The sequence below is a fragment of the Sus scrofa genome, chromosome 7, assembly GCF_054392235.1.
Source record: "Sus scrofa isolate SSC_HxYL_T2T_F1_AM1 chromosome 7, Sscrofa_HxYL_maternal_Yorkshire_Landrace_v2.0, whole genome shotgun sequence".
NCBI classification, from domain to species: Eukaryota; Metazoa; Chordata; class Mammalia; order Artiodactyla; family Suidae; genus Sus; species Sus scrofa.
In genome coordinates this window covers 9,633,529-9,656,252 of record NC_139389.1, presented here as the reverse complement: position 1 = coordinate 9,656,252, position 22,724 = coordinate 9,633,529, and the positions used below count along the sequence as shown (strand labels likewise).

Genomic DNA, 22,724 nt, shown 5'->3' with positions numbered 1-22,724 from the left:
GTTTTTGCCTGGACAAAGTTGTATGAATTCACAGCTCCTCCATGGGAAATGCCCAAGCATATCCCAATGGTGCTATTTGTGGATGGTGGGTGAGAATCAGATTTCACACACTGTGGCCCCAGATGACCACATGTGGTTGGACCTGAGAAAAGAGAGGGCAACGTGAGAGAGCAATGAGATGGAGTGAGAGCCGGAGTCAAGCAGCGGTGGTGCTCTAGGGATGCGCTGTGTGGACACAGCAGGCTCCCGACAGAAGGCGTCCACTAGACCTGACTCAGCCTCCCTGAATCCAGAGCAAGTACCAAGTCACTTAAGGAGGGCGGGCTGGGGGCTTCCCTTGGATGGGACATTGACTGGGCTTCTTGGGGAGGGGGGTGCACAGACGGCAGATTCATCGCTTCCATCAAATCTGGAGTGGGCAGCTCCTGCACGGTCTGATTTTAATGCATAGGAAGAGGCAATTACCTGCCTTAGCATCTTTCAAGGGGGAGCTTGGTTAAGTTACAATACGGCATGAGCAAGACAAGGAAAATCCTAACAGTCCAAAGGGGAGTTGGATTCACGGCGGGTAAAGCTGTTTTCCACACACGGATTACCTGTCAGCACCCAGGGTTTATCTGTTTGCTTTTTTTTCCCCCAAAGGCACTAACAAGGCTGCCCGTTTTGGAGAACTATTGCTTGAATGGTTCAATGCACACAGAACATAAAATTTTCATGATCCCACTTCCTAAAATAGAAACACACTCACTTATATTTCAAAGGGATTGCCTTTGGAATCAGAGGGAAAAGCGATTTTCCAGGGTTTGTATCTCTGGATGATTTTTCCCTGTTTATATGCTATCAAAAAATTTCTGATTGAGTTTAACATATATGCAGTTTTTAAGACTATTATAAAAGTCTTTGCCTTTAAAACCAAGGAGAGGGAAATGAATATAATGAAGATAAATAAAATGAATTACTCTTATTAGCATTTTGTATGAGAGTGGTTTTTTTGGTCCCCCCGCCCCCCCGTAAACAAAGATATACAGGGACCCATGAAAAACAACTGCACTGCAAATGTCTCCACTGTAATCCAGTTCCGCTATTTCATTCAGGTCTGTGTGCCAGCTTTCCAGGGAAGCTGCAGAAAAATCACCCACAATCCAACCTGAAGCCACCTTCGGCGGGTGTGGGAGAAAGAGCACAGTGTACCATGGAAATTTCTCTGGAGACGAGAAATGCGAACTTCACCACTGGGAGGAAGAACAAAGGAATCCTCTTCCGTATCATTTACCATCTGAATGATGGTATCACCAGAAGAGGCCAACTCCAAAGTAAGGCAGCAGGTAAAAAAAATCTTCTAAGTATGTGCTCACTCTTCAAATTAGTATTATTATTTTCTCTTTTTTTTTGAGCCAGAACTTCCCAGGCTAGGGGTCAAAGTGGAGCTTCAGCTGCTGGCCTGCACAACAGCCACAGCAACACGGGATCCGAGCTGCATCTGCGACCTACACCACAGCTCACGACAATGCCGGATCCTTAATCCACTGAGCAAGGCCAGGGATTGAACCCTCGTCCTCATGGATACTGGTCGGGTTCATTACCACTGAACCAAAACAGGAACTCCCTTCGACATTATTAACGAGACTTTCTCAGCCGTGATGATAAGAAGGGAAAATGCCTCTCACTTGGGTACTTTTTTTTTTTTTTTTTTTGCTTTTTAGGGCCGCACCCACAACATATGGAAGTTCCCAGGCTAGGGGTGAAATCAGAGCTGCAGCTGCCAGCCTACACCACAGCCACAGCCACGTGGGATCTGAGCCACGTCTGCAACCTACAACACAGCCCACGCCACGCTGGATCCTTAACACACTGAGCAAGGCCAGGGATAGAACTTGCATCCTCATGGATGCTAGTCAGATTTGTTTCTGCTGAGCCACAATGAGAACTCCTGGGTACTTCACTTACATGTTCTTTCAGCTACACGGGGTTGAGGAGGAAACAATGCCCCAGGAAAGAGCCTACCTATGAGAGAATATTCAAGAATCCCTTATTTGTGGGCTGTTTGATTTCTGAAAATGTTTCTTTTTTTTTCTTTTTTCTTTTTTTTGGTCTTTTTTTGCTATTTCTTGGGCCGCTCCCGCGGCATATGGAGGTTCCCAGGCTAGGGGTCAAATCGGAGCTGTAGCCACTGGCCTACGCCAGAGCCACAGCAACGCCGAATCCGAGCCGCGTCTGCAACCTACACCACAGCTCACGGCAACGCCGGATCATTAACCCACTGAGCAAGGGCAGGGACCGATCCCGCAACCTCATGGTTCCTAGTCGGATTCACTAACCACTGCGCCACGACAGGAACTCCTAAAAATGTTTCTTAAAGATTGAATCCAAAACCTTTGCTTTGAGTCATCTGTTCTTCTTTCAGACATGAATTGAGGAACTCAGCTAAGCTCCATGACTTGTTATACTTTCTAATAATTAACTGGCCTCTTTCTTCCAGTGCGAAGTGAATGCATTTCTCTCTTTTGTGAGGGATATTAATTTTCAGCACCAGCTGGGGGTCAGAGGTCTCTCGGTTGCAGATCCCAGTGTAGCCAGATAATGATGCGAACTTGGCGAGCGACCTAACCTCTTCTGGCCTCAGCTTCCTTGACTGTAAAATGAAGGCTGTTAGAGCCAGTGTGGTAAGTGTCCATGAGAACCCTGCAGTGCTCGAATTCTATATGTCTTCACACCCAAAGGATGCAATCAAGAAGGAGGGGAAAAAATTCACACCTACACTCCTTGCAGTACAGGTACAAAGCCCACTGTGAAAAAAAAAAAATCTCTGAAAAAGCCAATCTGAAAGCACTAGACCAGATTTTGAAGTGGGAGTCCACGCAACAGAATTATCTTTCAACCCAAGTCTGATGCTTCAGAAGATGTTTTAACTCATAGTTTATTCACTGCCTCCTGACAAATTCCCAAATGGCTCTGAGAGCTCACTTCATGGATAAAAGTGTAACAGCGGTGACACATCCTTATGACTGTTGTAGTTTACAAAGGGACCAAAAGATGATGGGAAAAAAAGAATATACTGCAAGAACAGTGGTCTGACAACTTGAGTTGATGCTGTTCCCATTCATGTGTACATGTTTAGATGAGTCCATATTTAAAATATCCAGAGCTCTGTCCCACCCTGATTCTTTCAGGAACATTCTTTGGTGGGGGAGGGGAGGGTTCAGGTAGGCCTTTTTTTTTTTTTCTTTTTTTTTTTGTAGTGACGCAAGTAAGCATTTATTAAGAGAGAAAGGTAAGAAGAGAGGAGTGGAGAAGATACAGGCAGGCTGGGGGGGTAATGGAGAGGGAGAGAGATTTTTTTTCTTTATATTGTATATATTTATACATTTTTCTTTATATTATATTTAATTTCTTTATGTTTTTTCTTTATATGTTGCGCCAATTTCTGCGGTACAGCAAAGCGACCTAGTCACATATATATATATATATAAAATTTTTCTATCATCTCCTTCAGTTCTATCCCAAGAGACTGGACACAGTTCCCTGTGCTATATGGTAGGACCTCACTGCCCATCCATTCTGAATGTAATAGTTGGCATCTACCAACCCCAACCTCCCAGTTTGGGGGAACATTTTAAAGGAGAAAAATGGAAAGAGAACTAGTCCAAAATACATTCACACTAATACAAGAATGTGCTCCAGAAGGACCCACACTTTCCCTACCAAACCTGCCATCAGTGTCTCTTTCCCAGGCTAAAGCAGAGACTTATGAGTGACCTTGTCTAGCTAATCTAATCCTCTGTGAGGGATGTTTATCCAGCTCCCTTTTATTTTTTATTTTTGCTTTTTAGGGCTGCACCCGTGGCGTACGGAAGTTCCCAGGCTAGGGGTCGAATCGGAGCTACAGGTGCCGGCCTACACCATGGTCACAGCCACGCCAGAGGAAAGCCATGTTTGCAACCTACACCACAGCTAACGGCAATGCTGGATCCTTAACCCACTGAAGAAGGCCAGGGATCGAACCCGTATCCTCATGGATACTAGTTGGGTTTGTAACCTGCTGAGCCACAATGGGAACTCCCAAGTACCTTTTAAATAATGCCTAGTCCAGTCTTGCACACCATCAATTTCAAAAGAATTCTAAGACATGCAGTTTGTTGAGGTTCCATGGTGTCCCTTAGTAACTTATTTCCCTGAGAAGTTAACCTTAAACTCATAGAAAATAAACTTCTTCAGTTCAAGGTCCATTCTTCCTTTTGGGAATCTCCCAGTTGTGTTTAAGCTAGTTTTTGTCTTTAAACAGAAGCAATGTTTATTTGGGGTCTCATTTTTCTCTAAGGAAGGTTATTCAGATTTCCACGAGTTGCTTTAACTAAGCTGGACCTTAAGAGTGGTCCATTCTCCGATGCAGATCACAGCCATGCAGTGATCCTGGCTCCAACACAGACCCTCACAGACTCTGCACATGATCCGTGCCCCGCAGACGAAGCACGAGTCTACATTCCCACTGCCAACGGGCTGCCTCCTTCCTTCAGCCCACTGTGAAAAGACTTTTATTTAAATTTCTGCCAAAGGAAAATCACATACATTGAAAGGATGTGATGTTCTCATCTATGTCTATACTGTGAAATGAAGACCACAGTCCAACTAATCAACACACCCATCCCCTATTTTTGGTGCAAACACTTGATATCTACACTCTTAAAAACTTCAGGTATACAATAGATTACGGTTGACTCTTGAACAACATGGGGTTGAACTGTATGGGGCCACTTAAGCATGGACTTTTTTGATAAATACACTGGGAAATGTTTTGGAGATTTGCGACAATTTGAAAAAACTTGCAGGCAAAACATATAGCCAGGAAGTACTGAAAAAAATATGAACAGGTTAGGCATGTTATAAATGCATAAAATATATGTAGGGATACACATAACGTACAAAATACATGTTAATCAGCTGATACCTATAAGGTTTCCTGGTCCATCGCTGGCTATTTGTACTTCAGATTTTGGGGAATCAAAAGTCGTATGTGGATTTTCAATTGTGTGTGTGTGTGTGTGTGTGTTGCGGGGGGGTTGGTACCCTAACCCTTGCCTGGTTCAAGGGTCAGCTGTAGTATAACCAGAGTCACCATCCTGTTCACATGTGTCTCCAGAACTTACTCACCTTATAACTGAAAGTCCATGCCTCTGGTGATCCCTCAACTCCCAGCCTCCAGTGATCCCCATACTACTGTTTGTTACAAACAGCTTGACTATTGCTTTTCAAGATTCCATGTATAAGTGAGTTAATGCAGTATTTGTCTAAGTCTAGCTTCTTTCACTTAGCATAATGCCCTCCTAGTTCATCCATGTTGTCACAAATGGCAGAATTTCCTTCTTCTTTAAGGCTGAGTAATAGTCCATTTTATGTGTACACCACACTCTCTGAAAAGTCTTTTAATGAAGTCTTTTTTACATGTGATGGGTCCCTTTTACATGACTGGAGTCATGATCGCAGCAACCATGAAATAAGGAAGAGTCACGACATGTGTTGCCTCAATGGAGTTGTGGCCAAGACACGCTGGGCACATCAAATCCTCCAAGTGCTCCTCTGCCTTTTCAGTCTCTCCTGCAGCTCAACAGGGGTCATGAGCCTAGTTCTGATTAGTGAACTGTGAGCAGAAGAGGTGTGTGTATCTTCTGGAGCCCTCCTTCCCTGGCTATGGTGGCAACAGAGCCATGGGTTCTAGAAGCATGTAATGGATACATATGGATAGAGGCGCTCTGACCCTGTTAGGCTTTACTCTGGTGAAATATACTTTTAATGCCTTAAGCCACTGGGATTTAGGATTTGTCTGTTTGGGCAACTAGCATTACTTATTCTGATGAACAGGACTTTAGAATAATCACCAAGGAACAATTATTGTCCATTATCTATTACAATGGGGAGAATGACTCATTTAGTGTGTTTGATGACTTTGGTTGGGCGGTCCATCTTACAGGTGGAGAAATTAAGGCTCACCAGGAACCCAGCTTATAACTGGTAGATGGAACTTTCAATTTCAGGCCAAGCTTCACAGCTCTTTATTGCTCTTTCTACTGGACCACTGCTTCCCAAACTTCAGTTGTACATCAGAATCACACTCGTTAAAATGCACATCTCTGGACCCCATGCTCAGAATTTGATGAGTGGGGCCTGAAAATCTGCCTTTTAACAAGTTCCAGACATGGCATGGAAACAACCTAATTATCCATCCACAGATGAATGGATTAAGGAGATGTGGTACATGTACACAATGGAATATTGCTCAGCCATAAAAAAGAACAAAATGATGCCATTTACAGCAACATGGATGGAACTACAGACTCTCATCCTAAGGGAAATAAGTCGGAAAGAGAAAGGCAAATACCATATGATATCACTTAGATCTGGAATCTAATATACGGCACAAATGAACCTACCTACAGAAAAGAAACAAACTCATGGACATGGAGAACAGACTTGTGGCTGCCAAGCGGAAGGAGGAGGGAGTGGGATGGACTGAGAGTTTGGGGCTAGTAGATGCAAATTATAGCATCTGGAGTGGATAGGCAATGAGATCCTGTTGCATAGCTCAGGGAACCATATCCAGTCACTTGTGATGGAACATAACGGAGGATAATGTGAGAAAAAGAAGGTATGTATACGTATAACTGGGTCACTTTACCCCAGAAATGGACAGACCATTGTAAATCAACTATGATTTTTAAAAAAGCAAAAAAAGAGAACTGACTGAGAAATGTAGGAGCCAAAACAAACAAACAAACAAAAACCAAAAAACGTTTCAGGTGATGCTGATGCCATCCACCCAAGGACCCATTCCACTGGACCACCTGGCCTGTCATGCCACATCCAGTACCAGTGCCTTGAGAACCAAAGCTTGGTGTTAAGTGCTTTAGCTCTTCCTACTTACTGTGGACAGTATTACTGAAATACAAGACAAAGCCCACTGAAGTCCGAGATGGAAGAAAATCTCCTATTCCTTCTTCCTTCCACGGCTTCTCTCTCTCTTGATTCCATCTGCACACACAAGCCTGAGCCACTGCTCCCGAACTCCAGCCTCCCACACAGCCACACCCAACCACAGGCACCTGATGAATAGGCGTTTAGAATAATACGGCAGAGTTATTACTATTGAGAGGGCGGTTCTGTTCAACACAAAAACTCAATCAAACTAAGTGTGGCTCTCAGCATGTGAGCATCTGATCTGGAAGATGTGCTTCTCTTGCCACGGAGCATTTGTGAGCTCTGTCTACGCTCCTCCAGGAAGGGAGTCCCAATTGCCATGACCTGGCAGGTTGCAGTGAAGCTTATCGGAGGAGTTGCTGCAAGGAGAACACTTTATCAATAGCAAAGGGCTCTAGAGTCTTAGATAACCTTATGGCAGGGACCCTTGCCCCCAGTGGTTGTCTGGGACCTCTTTCTTAGCCAAATATGGTGAGAACAGGGTCTTTCTTTCTGCCATAGCCTAAGATGAACAAGAATCATCATAGCAGATGAGCCCACCATGTTCAGGAGAAAATTCCCTAGAAAACAAAAAGGCCATTCCTTATCAGCTTAAGAGCAACCATTAACACGGGGCCATACAGCAGCCTAGAGGACTCGCCCATTCTCTTCTTGGTAGCTGAATATAGCTGTACCCTCCCCACCCTACTCCTGTGCCCCAAATCTCAAATGCTGCTGGGATAATCAGCCATTTAAAAAAGCTTACTAAAAAAACCAAACGAAGACTTCCTATTTCCCAATGATGGCCACTTTTTTTTTTTTTTTAACTTTTTCAAGCTTTAAACACTGAGCTGGATTCTATTCCTGCCGGGGGTAAAAAGCAGCTCCTTTGTCCTCCAGACTTACTCTATCATTGAAAAATTCACAGGCGGCCAGGGCAGCTGCGAGTCACCAATGCAGAGCACTGGACGGGCCTGACAAGATGCGGCTTTGTTCCTGAACAGCCAGTGTGAGGCTTGTAAACTGTGACTCTTCTCCTACAGACACACACATGCACACTGTCAGGGCTCAGAAACTCCAGCTTGGCGACAGGATTATCAAGAACGGTCTTTATTGCGTTTCTTAACAGCTGGAGGCTGGGGTGAAAGGGCACGGGGCTGCAAGGGTCTCTATTAGGCTCTGAGACATCTCTGGTGGCTGGGGGTCCCTGTGAGACAGGCTGCGACCTAGGACCCTCTAGCCACAGCAAAGCCCTGGCATTTGCACCTGAACAAACAACCCCTCTAGCAACAGAATACAAAGAAACTATAGGGACTAAAAATAAGCAGGGTTAGATGCTTAGGAACAATAAGATACAAAAAGCCCACAAACCAATGGCTATTTATGAGCTGCTGGGAGCAAAAGCAGAGTACTCTGCCTGCTCCCTGTTCACAGCACCACCAAAGGGTGGGCAGACCACCTAAGCCACCCCTCTTGCCCTCTTCCGACCCATCCGTGCCAGCTCTCACCCCATTTAAGGAACCAGCTCACCCGCCTTTGGCACTTAGGGCTTGTTTTTGCTCCCAGCTGCTGCAATAAAGCCTTGTCTGAATTTCTCATCAAGTCTCTCATCAATTTCTATTGATGAGGTGTCCACGGAGCCGAGTTGGTACCACCTGTGGTGGGGGTGGCTCAAGCCTCAACGCCACCACCTCCACCCGTGTGGTTCTGAAGTTTTATTCCGCCTCCTCCCCACATGCCTCACTCAGATCTCCTAAGGGCAGCTTTTGTACCTTTCATGAAAACAGACAAATCAAAAAGGCAGTTGCCTTTAACTTTCTCTCGGTCAGGTAGTGCTGTAGCTTCGACGCAACTCGGCACCTTTCCGAAGATGTCAGCATTTCTCAAGGGCTTTTAGGGAGGATTTTTCTATTTCGCGCAGTGGGTTAATGGAAGATGTCGGATGATCGGAAGGCAGTTGAGCTGCTCAAAGATGCCACGTGCCTGTTATGCAAATGCTGCAAGATGCAATGATTCTGTTCCCATCATATTTCACTCTGATTGAGCTTGTTCCTATCACTCAGTTTCAGCCTGGTGACTGGTATCTAATTTCCGTTTTGTTTAGGGGAGGGCTTGGAATCCACAGGAGAAAGCCCGCTGACCCAGGGCCACTCCCACCCAGGTTTTGTGGATGCGAAGATGAACGGACACAAATACCATCTTCCTGCTCCTCTCTGGTCCCCTCTGAGCTGTGCTCCACTCCTTCCTCCATCACCAAGTGGTGATGAGGGGGATGCTGATGATGCCGCAAGGCTGCAGAAACCAGCTCCTCCCAGATTTCACTCAAGTCTCTTCTCCTCCTCTCTTGCAAGTGATGCACAGGGATGCATGTCCAGGGCACACTCAGTCAGCCAAAGGTGAACTGAATGCATGCAGCCTTTGCTTGTTACTGCTATTTTTAGGAAGTGCTTTTGCAGCAGAAGAAATTACCTAGTCTGGGGAGATGCCAGCTCACACTTAGCATCAGCCCTTAGATGTGGGGGAGATGTCCTTTGCCACCTTGGAACTAGGCTCTGGTGTGTCAAGACTGGTAATGCTGATGTTCCTGAACCATAAACAGTATGGGAGCTACAGTCAGAAGTCGGGATTACTGCATTTTACTGCCCGTGCAATGAGCATAAAAAATGGATTTTGAGTTTCTCCCTTGACCCTTGTATGGGATTTAAAGCAGCACATAATCCTCTCTACATAGTATTTTATATTCTGCCAACAGTGTGAACTACTTAGGAGCATAAAATAGATTCAGAATACTCTTCCTTCCTAGCATATTATGTCACTCGAAATAAGAGAGATAACACGTTAGGTTCACGGGGATGATCAGGTCATCATTTTTCCACCTCCCCTGTCACATTCCCCACCCTGCTGCCACTGAAAAGACAACAGCTTTTTGAGTGATGGTCATGGATCGTACTGAGGAGGAGGGAGAATCTGGATGATTTTCAAAGGCGGGTCCTATGTCTGATCTGTCACAAGATGCTTGGTCTAGGATCTCACGCCTCAGGTATAGATTCAAACGATCAGCAATTAGCAGCATTTCAACCTTCACTCCTTGGGATTCCCAGACTCATAAATATTAACGAAAGCCATTACAGCTATTTCAACCAATTTCTTCATTCAACTTAATGTATTTTTTCAAAATTTATTTTTTATTAAAGTATAACTGATTTACAATGTTGGGCAAATTTCTTCTGTATAGCAAGGGACCCAGTCACACACACAGACACACACCCACACACCCATTCCTTTACTTATATTATTTTGCATCAAGTTCTACCCCAAGGGATTGTATATAGTTCCCTATATAACAGGACCATATTGTCTATCCATTCTTTTTTTTTTTTTTTTTTTTTTTTTTTTTTTTTTTTGCTTTTTAGGGCTGCACCTGTGGCATATGGAGGTTCCCAGGCTAGGGGTCAAATCAGAGCTACACCATAGCCACAGCTCACAACAATGCCAGATCCTTAACCCACTGAGCAACTCCAGGGATCAAACCTGCAACCTCATGGTTCCTAGTCAGATTTGTTTCCACTCTACCAGGACAGGAACGCCTATCCATTCTAACAGTTTGCATCTGCTAACCCCAAACTCCCCCTCCATCCCGCTCCTTCCACCTCCCCTTTTGGCACACAGGGGTCTGTTCTCCATGCGTTTGTTTCTTTTCTGTAGACAGGTTTATTTGTGCCATATATTAGACTCCAGATCTAAGTGATATCACATGGTACTTGTCTTTCTCTTTTGGACTTAGTATGATAATTGCATTTTTCTGTAGTCACAAACACTCTCCAAACCAACTGACTAAATTACTGAAACAGACAGAGTTGGGTCAAAAGTTCTTCTAAGGAAGACGGTATGTTGCTTTAATGATTAATCCACACAACCATCTTCAAATGAATGTGGATCCTGTAAGATGTTAGTTCCCAGCTGCTACCGATAAGACACACGTACGTGCCCGCAGTTAGCACTCACAGAAGAGTTCTATCTTATGCCATCAAAATGTGTAGCACCCGTCTATAGAATTTAGGACGGTACTGTAGGTAGGAAAAACTATGGCTTCCGGGTCCAGGGGGCCCAGGCTGAGACATGATCCTAGGGCTGAATTTAACCCATACATATATTGTTTGGCCTGTGCAAGGTTTAAACATTTTGGAATTTTCATTTAAAAAATACAGATTTCTTTTCCTAAGATCTGACAGACTGGTCCTTCACTTTTCCAAAACAACAAGGGGGCTGAGGCTGAAGGGGGGTGACCCCTTTTGATAAGGGATGGACGTCTCATCTCATTCCAGTTCAACACTGTTAACCATCTTAAAACACCTGCTTCCCTTATGTCCAGATGTACCTATCTGACCGCGGGCACTTGAGTTCGTGGCTCCTTTTCTAGGCAGGCCCACTTCGTGCTTCCTCAAATGGGCCGAACTGTGTCTCCCCAAAATACATATGTTGAAGTCCTCACCGTTAAAACCTCAGAGTGCAACCTTGTGTGGTTCTGTTTTGGTTTTAATGGTTGCACACATGGCATACGGAAGTTCCCCAGCCAGGGATTGAATCCGAGCTGCAGCTGTGATCTATGCTGCGGCTGCAGCAACACTGGATCCTTTAACCCACTGTGCTGGGCTAGGGGTGGAACGCACACTTCGGAAGCGACCTGAGCCACTACAGTCGGACTCTTAACCCACTGTGCCACAGCGGGAACTCCAGGGAATTACCTCTTAATTATAGAGGTAATCAGATTAAAACAAGGTGATGAGGGTTGGGTCTTATTCTGACCTGTTTCCTTATTAAGGGGGTAAATTTGGACACAGAGACACACATCTGGGAGGAGTGAAGAGGGAGGCAGAGATTAGAGTGATGCATCTACAAGCCAAGGAAAGCCCAAGACAGCCAGCCAGTCCCCAGATGCCAGGGGAAAGGACTGGAACAGATTCTCCCCTACAGCCCTTGGAAGGAACCAACCCTGCTGACACTTCAATTTCAGAACCTCAGGCTCCAGAACTGGGAGACCATGCATTGTTGTTGAGTAAGCCACTTGGTTTGTGCCCCTTTGTTAGGGTAACCCCGAGAAAAAGAAGACTCCCAGGAGCTGAAATTAAGTCAGTTTCTCCTTTGATCACTTGGAGGAATCACAGGCGAGCAGCCTGAATCACCAGCTATGTAGGAAAAGGATGTCACAAGGAAAAACATCCTTTCCAAAACCAAGTAAAGCTTCCAAGGGCTTCTTCATAAGGATGCTTCCAACTTTAAGAGGGCGCTATGGCTGCTCTAACTCAGAGGGCTGCTGAAATATTCTGGTCCATGATGACTGTGGAAGAGATGATAGTTCACCCCTGAAGGGGAGGGCGGTATTTTAAGGGTGAAGAGATATTTTAGGAGGCAGATGGCCCGAATCCTCATTTATCCCCGAGCTTCATTTAGACGGTATCCTCCTACATATCCTGCAAGGCACCTCCCATTTGCTTTTCCTTCCCAGGCGTTTTCTCCCCATGTCTGGTCCAAACAGTACAGAAAGTCCTGGAGGGGACTGAGGGGAGGGGACCTCAGTTGGAGAGGCCTGGGCCAGTTGGGTCTGAACAGCTGGCTGTTCCCAAGAGCATGGCTAGGTATCCTGGCTGTTGGGTGACCATGAACGGCTCATGCTTCAGAGTCGTAGCTCCCTTCTTTAAAAGTAGGTAGTCGTGGCAATTTATTTTCAAAAGGGAGTTTTAGAGGCCAAAGCATTACTTCTTGAGGTGTCAGGCTTCTCTTTAGTCCCTGCGAGTCCCATTCCTAGCGGTCCTGAGGGCCAGTCTCCAGTTGTGGGGGGGTCACTTCTGCAACCAGTCAATGCCTCAAACTAGGAAGTGGAAAAGGGCCAGAAGGTGCTGTCCTGGCTCATCAAGACATCATTCTCACCAAGAATACTGAGAAGCATAGCTCTATGTCTATTTTTTTTTTCTTTTTCACAGCCGCACCTGCCGCATATGGAAGTTCCCGGGCTAAGGGTCAAATCGGAGCAGCAGCTGCCAGTCTACACCACAACTATGCCAGATCCATCTGCGATCTACACCCCCAGCTTGCGGCAATGCTGGATCCTTAACCCACTGAGTGAGGCCAGGGATCAAACCCGCATCCATCCTTACAGACACCATGTCGGGTTCTTAAACTGCTGAGCCACCATGGGAACATCAATGTCTAATTTTTTAAATGATTTTTTTTGGAGGAGGGAGGGAGGCAGTAGTAAGATGGATTTCCAAGAAATAAAATGGAGTCATGTGCATTGAATATTATTCTTAGGGGAGGAAAAAGCTTGGTAAATGAATGAAACAGAAGTGGATTGGAGAGCTAAGATCACACAGGTTGACCACCTCCAAGGGTTCAAGTTAAAGGGCCCAAAGAAGAGACCCAGAGAGAAAGTGGCAGAATATTGCATGTGGGGGGCCCTGGAGGGGCGAGGGGTTCTCCTGGGGTCTCTACATTCTCACTGACTAGAGGGCCTTGGGGAGGAAAAGACCCGCTCATGTAGCCCCTAAAAGGGGCCCTTGGACCTGTGGACTCAGAGCCTTTTGGGAACTCCATCCGTGTAATTTGTTCTGCATGAGACCCCACACACTCCATTTCTTTCTAAGTCATACACAAGTTCGACTGCATGGATATGCTATGTATTTTATAATGCTGACACAATTGACTTCAAAAGAATACAAAATAAATTTAAGTAGAAGTTCTACTATTTCATGCCCCCACCCCGCCTCCAGTGGACGGTCTTGTCGGCCCCTTGGATCTGGGCACCTGGCTGGTCTGTATACACAGCGGGCAGAGCATCGCTCTCCCGGCTGACCATGTTCCTGTCTCAAGGGCAACCCGCACTTCTCCAATGGCAGTTGACCAAAACATTTCTTTCTTATCAAAGCATCCAGATGACTAGTTGACCAAGGTTTAGGAGAGGCTGCCCAAGAGCACCAACAAGAAGACATTTTTGGAAGAAGAGTATTTCTGCATTTTTAGGTGGAAAATCTGCCTTAACACCTGGTACCATTTTCGTTGCTGTTTCTGCTCCCTTCCCCCAATCTGGGATTATTCTTGGAGTAACTGCACTTTTCTAAAATGCAGCTGAGACTGTCAGGCTAAAATTATGTTTTATAGCATGCTCCCTCCAAGACAACTGCAGACTTGGCTGTGTGCTTTCCAAAGAGTTGGAGATTTCCAGTGTGTTTCACCACCTCCATCGCCAGGGAAAGCTGTAGCCTTGCAGCCTCAGAAAAGCAAATGCTGCAATCGAGTCCTATGTCCTTTCCGTTAATTTTGATGCTAATGAAATTGACATTTTGCACAAAGTGACCGGATGATCTATTCTAATCTCTTTGGATTTGTAACTGTAGGTCCAGGGAGAGCAAATGACGACTCAGGAGACAGCAGAGCCAGAGCTAGAAGCCGAGGCTCCTGGCCTCAGCTTGCTTCTCTGTCAGGGTCACCCGGTTCTCAGGGTTCCCCCTCACTCTGCCCTGGCTTTAGGATAAATGAGCAGGTGGAAGCCCAAAGCTGGGTTCTCATCTTAAAGGGAACAGTCCCTAAACCCCCATGCCTCAAAGAAAACCTTGAGATTCGGATCAGATAGCCATTGGATTTGCTGAACTCTGTACAACTAGTCAACCTGCTAAACTCTCCTAATGTGCTTGCCTTCAGGCCCAGTTCCTATCATCTGGCTGGAGACGCCAAGGGTTATACCACACGGAAATAAACTCCCTAGAAGAAAGCATGAATAAAGACAATGAAGATCCAGGATTCAACACCTAGAATGTTCCCGACGCTGCCCTCGCTTCCTCTGTCTTTCTCTCCCCAGTCAGTGTATCACCTTCCACTGACCACAGCGGACAAGGGCTGGGAATGGACATCTCAATGGATGTCTGAATCCTAAGCAGTATTTACATTTTGTTAAGTGTTGTTAGGAGAGGAAGGGTTGGGAAAGGGTTGATTTATATGGATCAGGCTGCAAATGCAGAGAACTTCTCGCAGTGCACGGACAGCCTATGCCTTTTCCCACCTGAGGGTTGTTGGGTCACTGCCATGGCCAGGCGCTCATGGTGGTGGGTTGTGGGCATGGATTCAGGCATGAGAAGCTGGACTGTCTCTTTGTAGGAGTATGTTCTGGGACAACAGTGGCCTTTTGCACTTTGTCAGATTCCTCCAGGTGGAACGACTCCACGGTGGACAAGCAGAGTGACCAGCTGCACACATCTGCTCTATCTCCCACTCTTGTCTCTACGGAAGATGTCCCCTTGGGCAGTCAGATGCTCTGGCATCTCACTCACATCGGCAGAGTTTTCCATTTCCCCCACCGCCCTGGGGGTCTTCTTAACCCTGCCGCAGAGCCGGCCAAATAGAAGGGAGGGAGACAACTAGAATAAGGATGCTCACTCTCGGGTGTGGGGCGGGTGGAGCTAAACTCTGAGAAGAGGGACTGGGGTCAAGGATCTGCTCTTTCTCTATTTTCAAGCCCCCCCCCCCAAAAAAAAGGATGGCCTTGTTTGTATCAGGTGTAAAATTGAACTAGCGGTTCAGGAAGCAGCCTAGAGTCATATCCACCCGCCCTGCCAAGCCCTAGAGAGATCTGGCTCTCTGGCTCGAAGAGGAGGCTTGGGGAGCCAGGATCACTGTTTCCAAGTATCCGAAAGCATGCGTGTTAAGAGCAATGAGGCTTTGAGGAGCTGTAGAAAGAAGAGAATAAGACCAGTGGGTGGACAGAAATTTCAGTTCCACGGAGAGAAGAGTGTTTAACCATCAGGCTCTTCCACGATGGGACAGGCTCTCTAGAGGAAGTTGGAGAGCTCTGATGGCATGGTGTGGAGGTGTTACTGCATTCAGTGGGAGGGGAAGGGGGAGAGAGAGGTGGAGGGGGAAAGGGAGGGGGAGGGGAGGGGGAGAGAGGCAGGTGAGTAGATTTCTCATTCTATGACTTGAAAGACCACATAATCCAAGGCCAACTCATCCCTCAGTGTGGATCCTTTTACAGCCCTGTACCATTAAAACAACCTCCTCTAGGAGGAGTGAATTATGAGAGAGAGAAGCCGCCCTCAAGTAGCAAAATAAATCAGGCAGAAGTGAGGAATACCAGCAAATGGTTGCATGGTGTCTGTGCCACTCTAACTTTTTTTTCTTTATTTTTTTTAAATAACCTCTTGATGTACTAGTTTCCTACTTGGGCTGAGGAAGGTGACCATGAGAGCTCCCTGCCTCGGCTGCTGGGAGGAGAAAAGGAAATAGCAGATACAGGAGCATGTATTATGGGCTGGGGACTGCTCTCAACGCTTTACTTGTATTGTTTTAATTCAATGCTGGATTCCCAACCAGCTGAGCCAGCAGGAAACTGCTATCCTGTTTCATTCTGACGATGCCCCATCTTACCAAGGCAGAGACACCAGCGAAGAGAATAGGTGACTTACGTGAGGCTACGCAGCAGTAAGTGGGAGACCCCTACACGCTGTGCCCCAACACTGAGCGGGAGAGCCAGAGGAAGGGCTCTCGGGGTAACTGCTGTCCCAGAGAGGCAGTGCCATATATGGTCAAGAGGGACCACTCTAGAGCCATCCTGTCTGACATCATGCAGGTGGCTAAGGTTGTCCCTAGCTGGTGCCCTCATCTGTGAAACGGGGACCAAAACGCCCATGTCATAGGGAAATTCAAAGAGGAAACGCATGAATACACAGATAACGTTTAGAGGAGGGCCTGGCCAATAAGAAATGTGCCACAAATGTTCACTGACACCATCCAAAGATGCCCTAGGTTTCAAATACACAGCGTTTAACATCGTAACGTACCACACTGCTTTGCCTATGTGTGTAATAGCGACCGTAGGGACAAGAGAGACCCTGCTTGGTAACGAGGGATCTTTACCCACTGCGCATCTCTTCTGGTCGCCCAGTCCAGCAGAAAGTGCATTTACTTGATCGCTTTGTGCTTCACCAAACCCTAGTGCCTAGGTATCTAGGTCCTGCATTCGGGTGGCTGAGGGGCAGGGTCTAGAGGTGGTTATTCTCCCTGGAAATCTGCCCCCCCCACTTCTCCCTGAGCCTTTCATCACAAAAAGATCCAACATTTCCATGAGGGAAGAAGAGGCGCGCACAGAAGCCACCCTGCAGCAGAAACGGAACGGCCTCCAGAGCTGCTTCTGCAGAGCTATTCAAGAGACACTCAGGACGGAGCCGAGGATGGAGCCAGCGGTCCCGCGGGCCTACCTGGTGAGCTTGGTGCCGATCTGCTGCCTCAGCTCCAGCCGCTCCTCATCCGTCTGCCTCGGCAGGATGTTTTTTTCTTCCAGCTCCCGCTTGGAGGGCCGGTTGCTGAGTTTGATGGCTAAGGAGTCCTTCCTGCACACCTTCATGGCCAGGGAGCCTGCAGGAGGGGAGAGACGAGTTAGTAAGGCTGCCACAAACCTGCTGGGACTCCCAGAGGGCCAACCGGGCTCCATGGGGCCAAAGGCAGAGGGACAGACACGGCGGCCCAATGCCTGGTGGCCGTCAAGGCCTCGGTCCAAGGAGGAAAGGTAGCCTCTGTACCCTTCCTAGAGGTCCTGCAATCAGCATGTCCCTCTACCTGGCGGGGACCTGGGCGTGGGAGGAGCACACGGGGAGCCTGTGCTTGGATCTGGCTTCCCAGGAGCAGACCACGTCACAAAGGAGGGCAGGCCAGACTGCAGAATGCCATGGGCGGACAAGGGACAGAGGCCTTCAGGAACAGAGAGAAGCTTCCTGGAGGAGGAGGGGCGGGCACCTGCAGGAGAAGGGAGACGAACAGGCAGCAGGCCAGGTAGGCACGTGCATGCGTGAGTGCTCGGAGGTGACAGAGAAGCTGGGGACTCACGGGGCACCAAAGGGATCAGCACAGTGGAGCTGGGCGCGTGGGGGAAGGGAAGGTTGGGCAAAGGGGGGGTCAGTGTGGGACGGGAGAGGGAGCGAGGCATTGAAACAGGCAATGTTCTGGGATTGCTTCTCCTGCCTTTTTTTGGCCACGCCCCGGACGTTCCCTGGCCAGGGATTAAACCTGCGCTACAGTAGCGACCTGAGCTGCTGCCGTGACACTGCTGGATCCTGAACCTGCTGAGCCACAAGGGAACTTCCTGCTGTTCTTTTTAACATAAGCAGTTCTCAGCACCAATGGCGGGGTGCCCTTAAAATTTGGCTCCCCTCCCCCCTTGGAACACTTGGCAAAGCCTAGAGGCAATTTTGGTTGTCAAACTGGGGTTTGATGAGGAGGCTGGTATTGGCCTCCGGCAGACGCTACTGAACATCTTACAATGCACAGAGCAGCCCCCACGATAAGGAATTATCTGGCCCAAGATGTCACTTGGGCCGAGGCCGAGAAACCCTGGTCGTGGTTCTGTCCTTGACACCAGGGCTATTTCCAGCTCTCAAGTTCAGCCAGCTCTCTGAAGCCTGGTAAGTGTGAAGCAAGAGGAAGGCACTGGGAAGCAGCAGGCGGGGGAGAGTCCTCTGGATTTGAGAGAATAAGTACTACTTTTCTTTCCTCCTCCACTGGTTTTAGAACTTGGGCTTTGGAATGAGACAGAGGCAGCTTCAGTCCCAGCACTGCCACTTAGCACATGTGAGGCTCTGGGCAAGTTCCTCCCCTGTTCATTTTCTCCCCTTACCTGTAAAATGCGGCAAGAGTTTATGCCCTGGGGTGTTGTACGATGTAGATAAGAGAATAAAATTTTAGCATCGTCAGGCACACAGCAAAAGGTTGCTGTGATGTAAGTTCATGCGTTAAAGAGCTGACCAAAGGTTAGTGTGTATTCACTTCTCTAAAATGTATTTCTCATAGCCAGAATGATAGGTTCATTTTTTCTCCTCTCATCTCTTAGCACATTTGAAGGCCTTAAAGAAGAAATTTAATTCAGGCCTTCTATCATCAGTAACATGTCTACAAATAACAAACGCTGGAGAGGGTGTGGAGAAAAGGGAACCCTCCCACACTGTTGGTGAGAAAGCAAGTTTGAACAACCACTATGCAAAACAGTAATGAGATTCCGCAGAAAACTAAATACAGGACTACCATATGATCCAGCAAGTCCACTCCTGGGCGTATTTCTGGACAAAACTTTCATTCAAAAAGATACATGCACCCCTATGGCTCACGGCAGCACGATTTACAATAGCCAAGACACGGAAACAACCTACGTGTCCATCAACAGATGAATGGATTAAGAAGATGTGGTACATAACATACAATGGAATGCTACTCAGCCATAAAAAAGAATGAAATAATATCATTCACAGCAACGTGGATGCAACTAGAGATGATCATACTAAGTGAAGTAAGTCAGAAAAAGAAAGGTGAATACATTATAATATCACCTATATATGGAATCTAAAATATGGCACAAACGAACCTATCTGCAGAACAGAAACAGACTCACAGACGTGGAGAGCAGACTTATGGTTGTCAAGGGGGAGGGCGGAGGGAGTGGGATGGACGGTGAGTTTGGGGTTCGTAGATGCAAACTGTGACATGTAGAATGGATAAGTGATGAGATCCTACTGCACAGCACAGGGAACTAGATTCAGTCTCCTGGAATAGACCGTGATGCAAGACAATATAAGAAAAGGATATTTTGATATATTCATATAGCTATATGAATGACTGTGTCACTTTGCTGTACAAATTGTAAATTTGTACACAATATTTTAAATCAATTATATTTTAATAAAAAATTCAAAACAACTTAAATTCAGGCCTTCTCAAGTGGTTGAGGTATGCTTAGAAGTGAATTCGTTCCATATACAAAGGTTAATATTTCCGAGTATTCTGTAGACTGGAATTGAACTTTAAGATGCCTCCCCTCCTTGTCCTTTTTTTTTTTTTTAATTGATGGGGGGTTTGCATTCCAAGGGAAGCAATCAAAGAAAGAAACATCTAAAGAGGTAGGAGATGGTAGCCTGGTGTTATAATTTTTAGAGCTCCGAAGTTGCTTAGAGGACAGTTACCCTTTCATTTTACTAATGAAGAAGCAGTTAACCCCAGGCCCTGGATTAGGGGTGGGCAGCTTTTTCCACCAGCCGCGCCCCTCCCACCAGCCACACCCCACAGCCACACCCCCACAGCCACACCCTCCACCAGCCACGCCCCTCCCGCCAGCCACGCCCCCACCAGCCACACCCTCCACTGGCCACGCCCCTCCCACCAGCCACGCCCCTTCCGCCCTCCACAAAGAGCTTGGATGCACCCACTGGTGTACAATGAGCTGTCGTCATCCTCATCCTCTTCCTCCTCCTCCTCCTCCTCTCTCGTGTACAGGCAAGAAGAGTCTTCGTAGTCTGATTCATGAGGCACATTTTCTTTATTGTCATCACATTCAATCACAACAGTTGGCACTTGTCTTATTTCCGGAAGGCCCAGAGGTCCGGCTTTTGTGACACTGTCACCCGAGTGCAAACCAGAGCTGTGGTAGGAAGTAGAACAGGGGACCCGCTGCTCAGAGCTGTTTAAAGAGAAGGAGAAAAGAGGTCATTCCTTTTGGCTAAAGTGTCACATAAATGTATCAGAACCTTTTACAAACTTTGTGGTTCTGTCCCAAGTGGCAAAAGGTCTACAGGGCAATAAGTCTCACTTCTCACCGAACAGCTACATGTGTTAGGGCGACAGAAGTACTTGATGGTGGAGGCAGCCCCGAGCAGGAAATGAGGATTCTAACTCCCCGTGGATGGAGGGTGGTTAAACATCACACATTATTAAGCACAATAATGCCAATGTACTTAAAATGCCCCAAACCGTATACTTTAGAATGGTGAAGATGTGTTTTTACAATTAAAAATTTTTTTTTATTTAGGAGTTCCCGCTGTGGCACAGCAGAAACGAGTCTGACTAGGAACCATGAGGTTGCAGGTTCAATCCCTGGCTTCACTCAGTGGGTTAAGGATCTGGCGTTGCTGTGAGCTGTGGTGTAGGTCACAGACGTGGCTCAGATCTGGTGTTGCTGTGGTTGTGGTGTAGGCTGGCAGCTGTAGTTCCAATTCAAGTCCTAGCCTAGGAACTTCCATGTGCCATGGGTGTGGCCCTAAAAAGACAAAAATATATATATATATAAAATTTATTTTTTTTAAATATAAAATTGACTCTTTTTATTTCTGGTTAAGTGCAATCACTCCAATGGTCAAAGGAAGGTTCATTTGCAATCCACAGGTCTCACAGTTAGAGGAAAGTGATTAATTTGATGGTGAAGCTGGAGAGTCAGGAAAGAAAGATAATACAGGAGGTTGTAGCTTGCAAGGCTATATACACAGCGTTGACTGGTAGGGGCTAATTGTTTGAAACGTCATGGATGAAGATGCAGAGAAAGAGAAGAGGTGGGACCATCAGGCTGGAGACCCATGCATGGCATCAGGGTAGACCCAGTCAAAGATGACTCAGCAAGGTCTCTCCCAAGGACAAGGTCAGACTCTCAGCACACAAAGGAAATTGCTCCCTTGAGCCAATTCAGATGACAAATATTTCAAAATTAAAAATGATTTGTGGGGTTAGTAGATGCAAACTATTGCATCTGGAGTGTAAGAAATGAGATCCTGCTGTAGAGCACAGGGAACTATAGTCACTTATGATGGAACACGACGGAGGATAATGTGAGAAAAAGTATATATATATATAAATGACTGGGTCACTCTGCTGAACAGTAGAAATGGACAGAATAGTGTAAATAAACTATAATGGAAAAACTAAAAATCATATTAAAAAAAGGTCTTAAAAATGATCTGCTTCTTCATAAAAGCCATATGAGTTTACTCTAAGAAAATCAGGAAATGCATATCATTAAAAATGAAGAAAACAGTTATCTTCTTAATAGAGGATGCTAGGTTCCTAGAGCAACTTAGAGTCCTTCATATGACCAGCTCTCAATGAAGTCCAACAAGAATAATGGAGCCAGAAACATACAGTTAAATTTTATAATTCTTTTTCAGATTAACTCAAAGTGAAATTTTACATCTTTCATTTAAGGAATTTCTAACCATGGGAAACCGTGCATTTTAGCATCCAAGAGTGTTTGACATGCACAAGGAAATGGAGTGTGGGTTACGCCCTCTAGGAAGAGTTTTGCCTTAGAATATCTTACCCCAAAAGAAAAATCTTACCTGTGCCATATGAATGCATGCTAGGTCTGCTTTGAAACTTTCAACTATGTTTTTCAAATGATTGCTATGTCTAATTTAAACTGAATTAACCTTCTTCCTTCCATGGTTTCCAAAGGGCTGTTTTGCTCTTTTTATTTTTCACATAACTCTTGAGTGACACAAATGGGAAATCTACTTAACACATGACGAGCTGTAATGTTCAAGGCAATGAACTAAATCAAATTTTAAAAGAAAAACAAAAAATCCCCACAGTTCCTCTCGTGGCTCAGTGGAAATGAATCTGACCAGCATCCATGAGGATGCAGGTTTGATCCCTGGCCTCGCTCAGCAGGTTAAGGATCCAGCGTTCCCGTGAGCTGTGGTGTAGGTCTCGGACACGGCTGGGATCCCGTGTTGCTGTGGCTGTGGTGTAGGCCAGTGGCTGCAGCTTTGATTGGACCCCTAGCCTGGGAACCTCCCTATGCCATGGGTGTGGCCCTAAAGAGAAAAATAAAATAAAATAAAATAAAATAAAATAAAATAAAATAAAATAAAATAAAATAAAATAAAATAAAATAAAATAAAATAACAAAACACAACAACCTTCTACCGCTAAGATTAAATAAGTCACCCATTTATAAAAACGCAGCATCTTAATTAGGCACT

The 22,724-nt window shown here is 46.1% G+C and overlaps 1 protein-coding gene across 20 annotated transcripts in view; it reads right to left on the bottom strand.

Annotated features, from left to right (window-relative positions):
• Window positions 1–22,724, bottom strand: part of PHACTR1 (phosphatase and actin regulator 1) — a 560,191-nt gene that overhangs the window by 34,304 nt on the left and 503,163 nt on the right. For all 20 annotated transcript variants that reach the window (XM_021099751.2, XM_021099756.2, XM_084967373.1 and 17 more), the window contains 2 exons: window positions 20,184–20,434; window positions 17,193–17,349 (listed from right to left, as the gene is read on the bottom strand). In XM_021099751.2, the coding sequence (XP_020955410.1) occupies window positions 17,193–17,349; window positions 20,184–20,434 (408 nt within the window). The remainder of the gene's footprint in view (window positions 1–17,192; window positions 17,350–20,183; window positions 20,435–22,724) is intronic.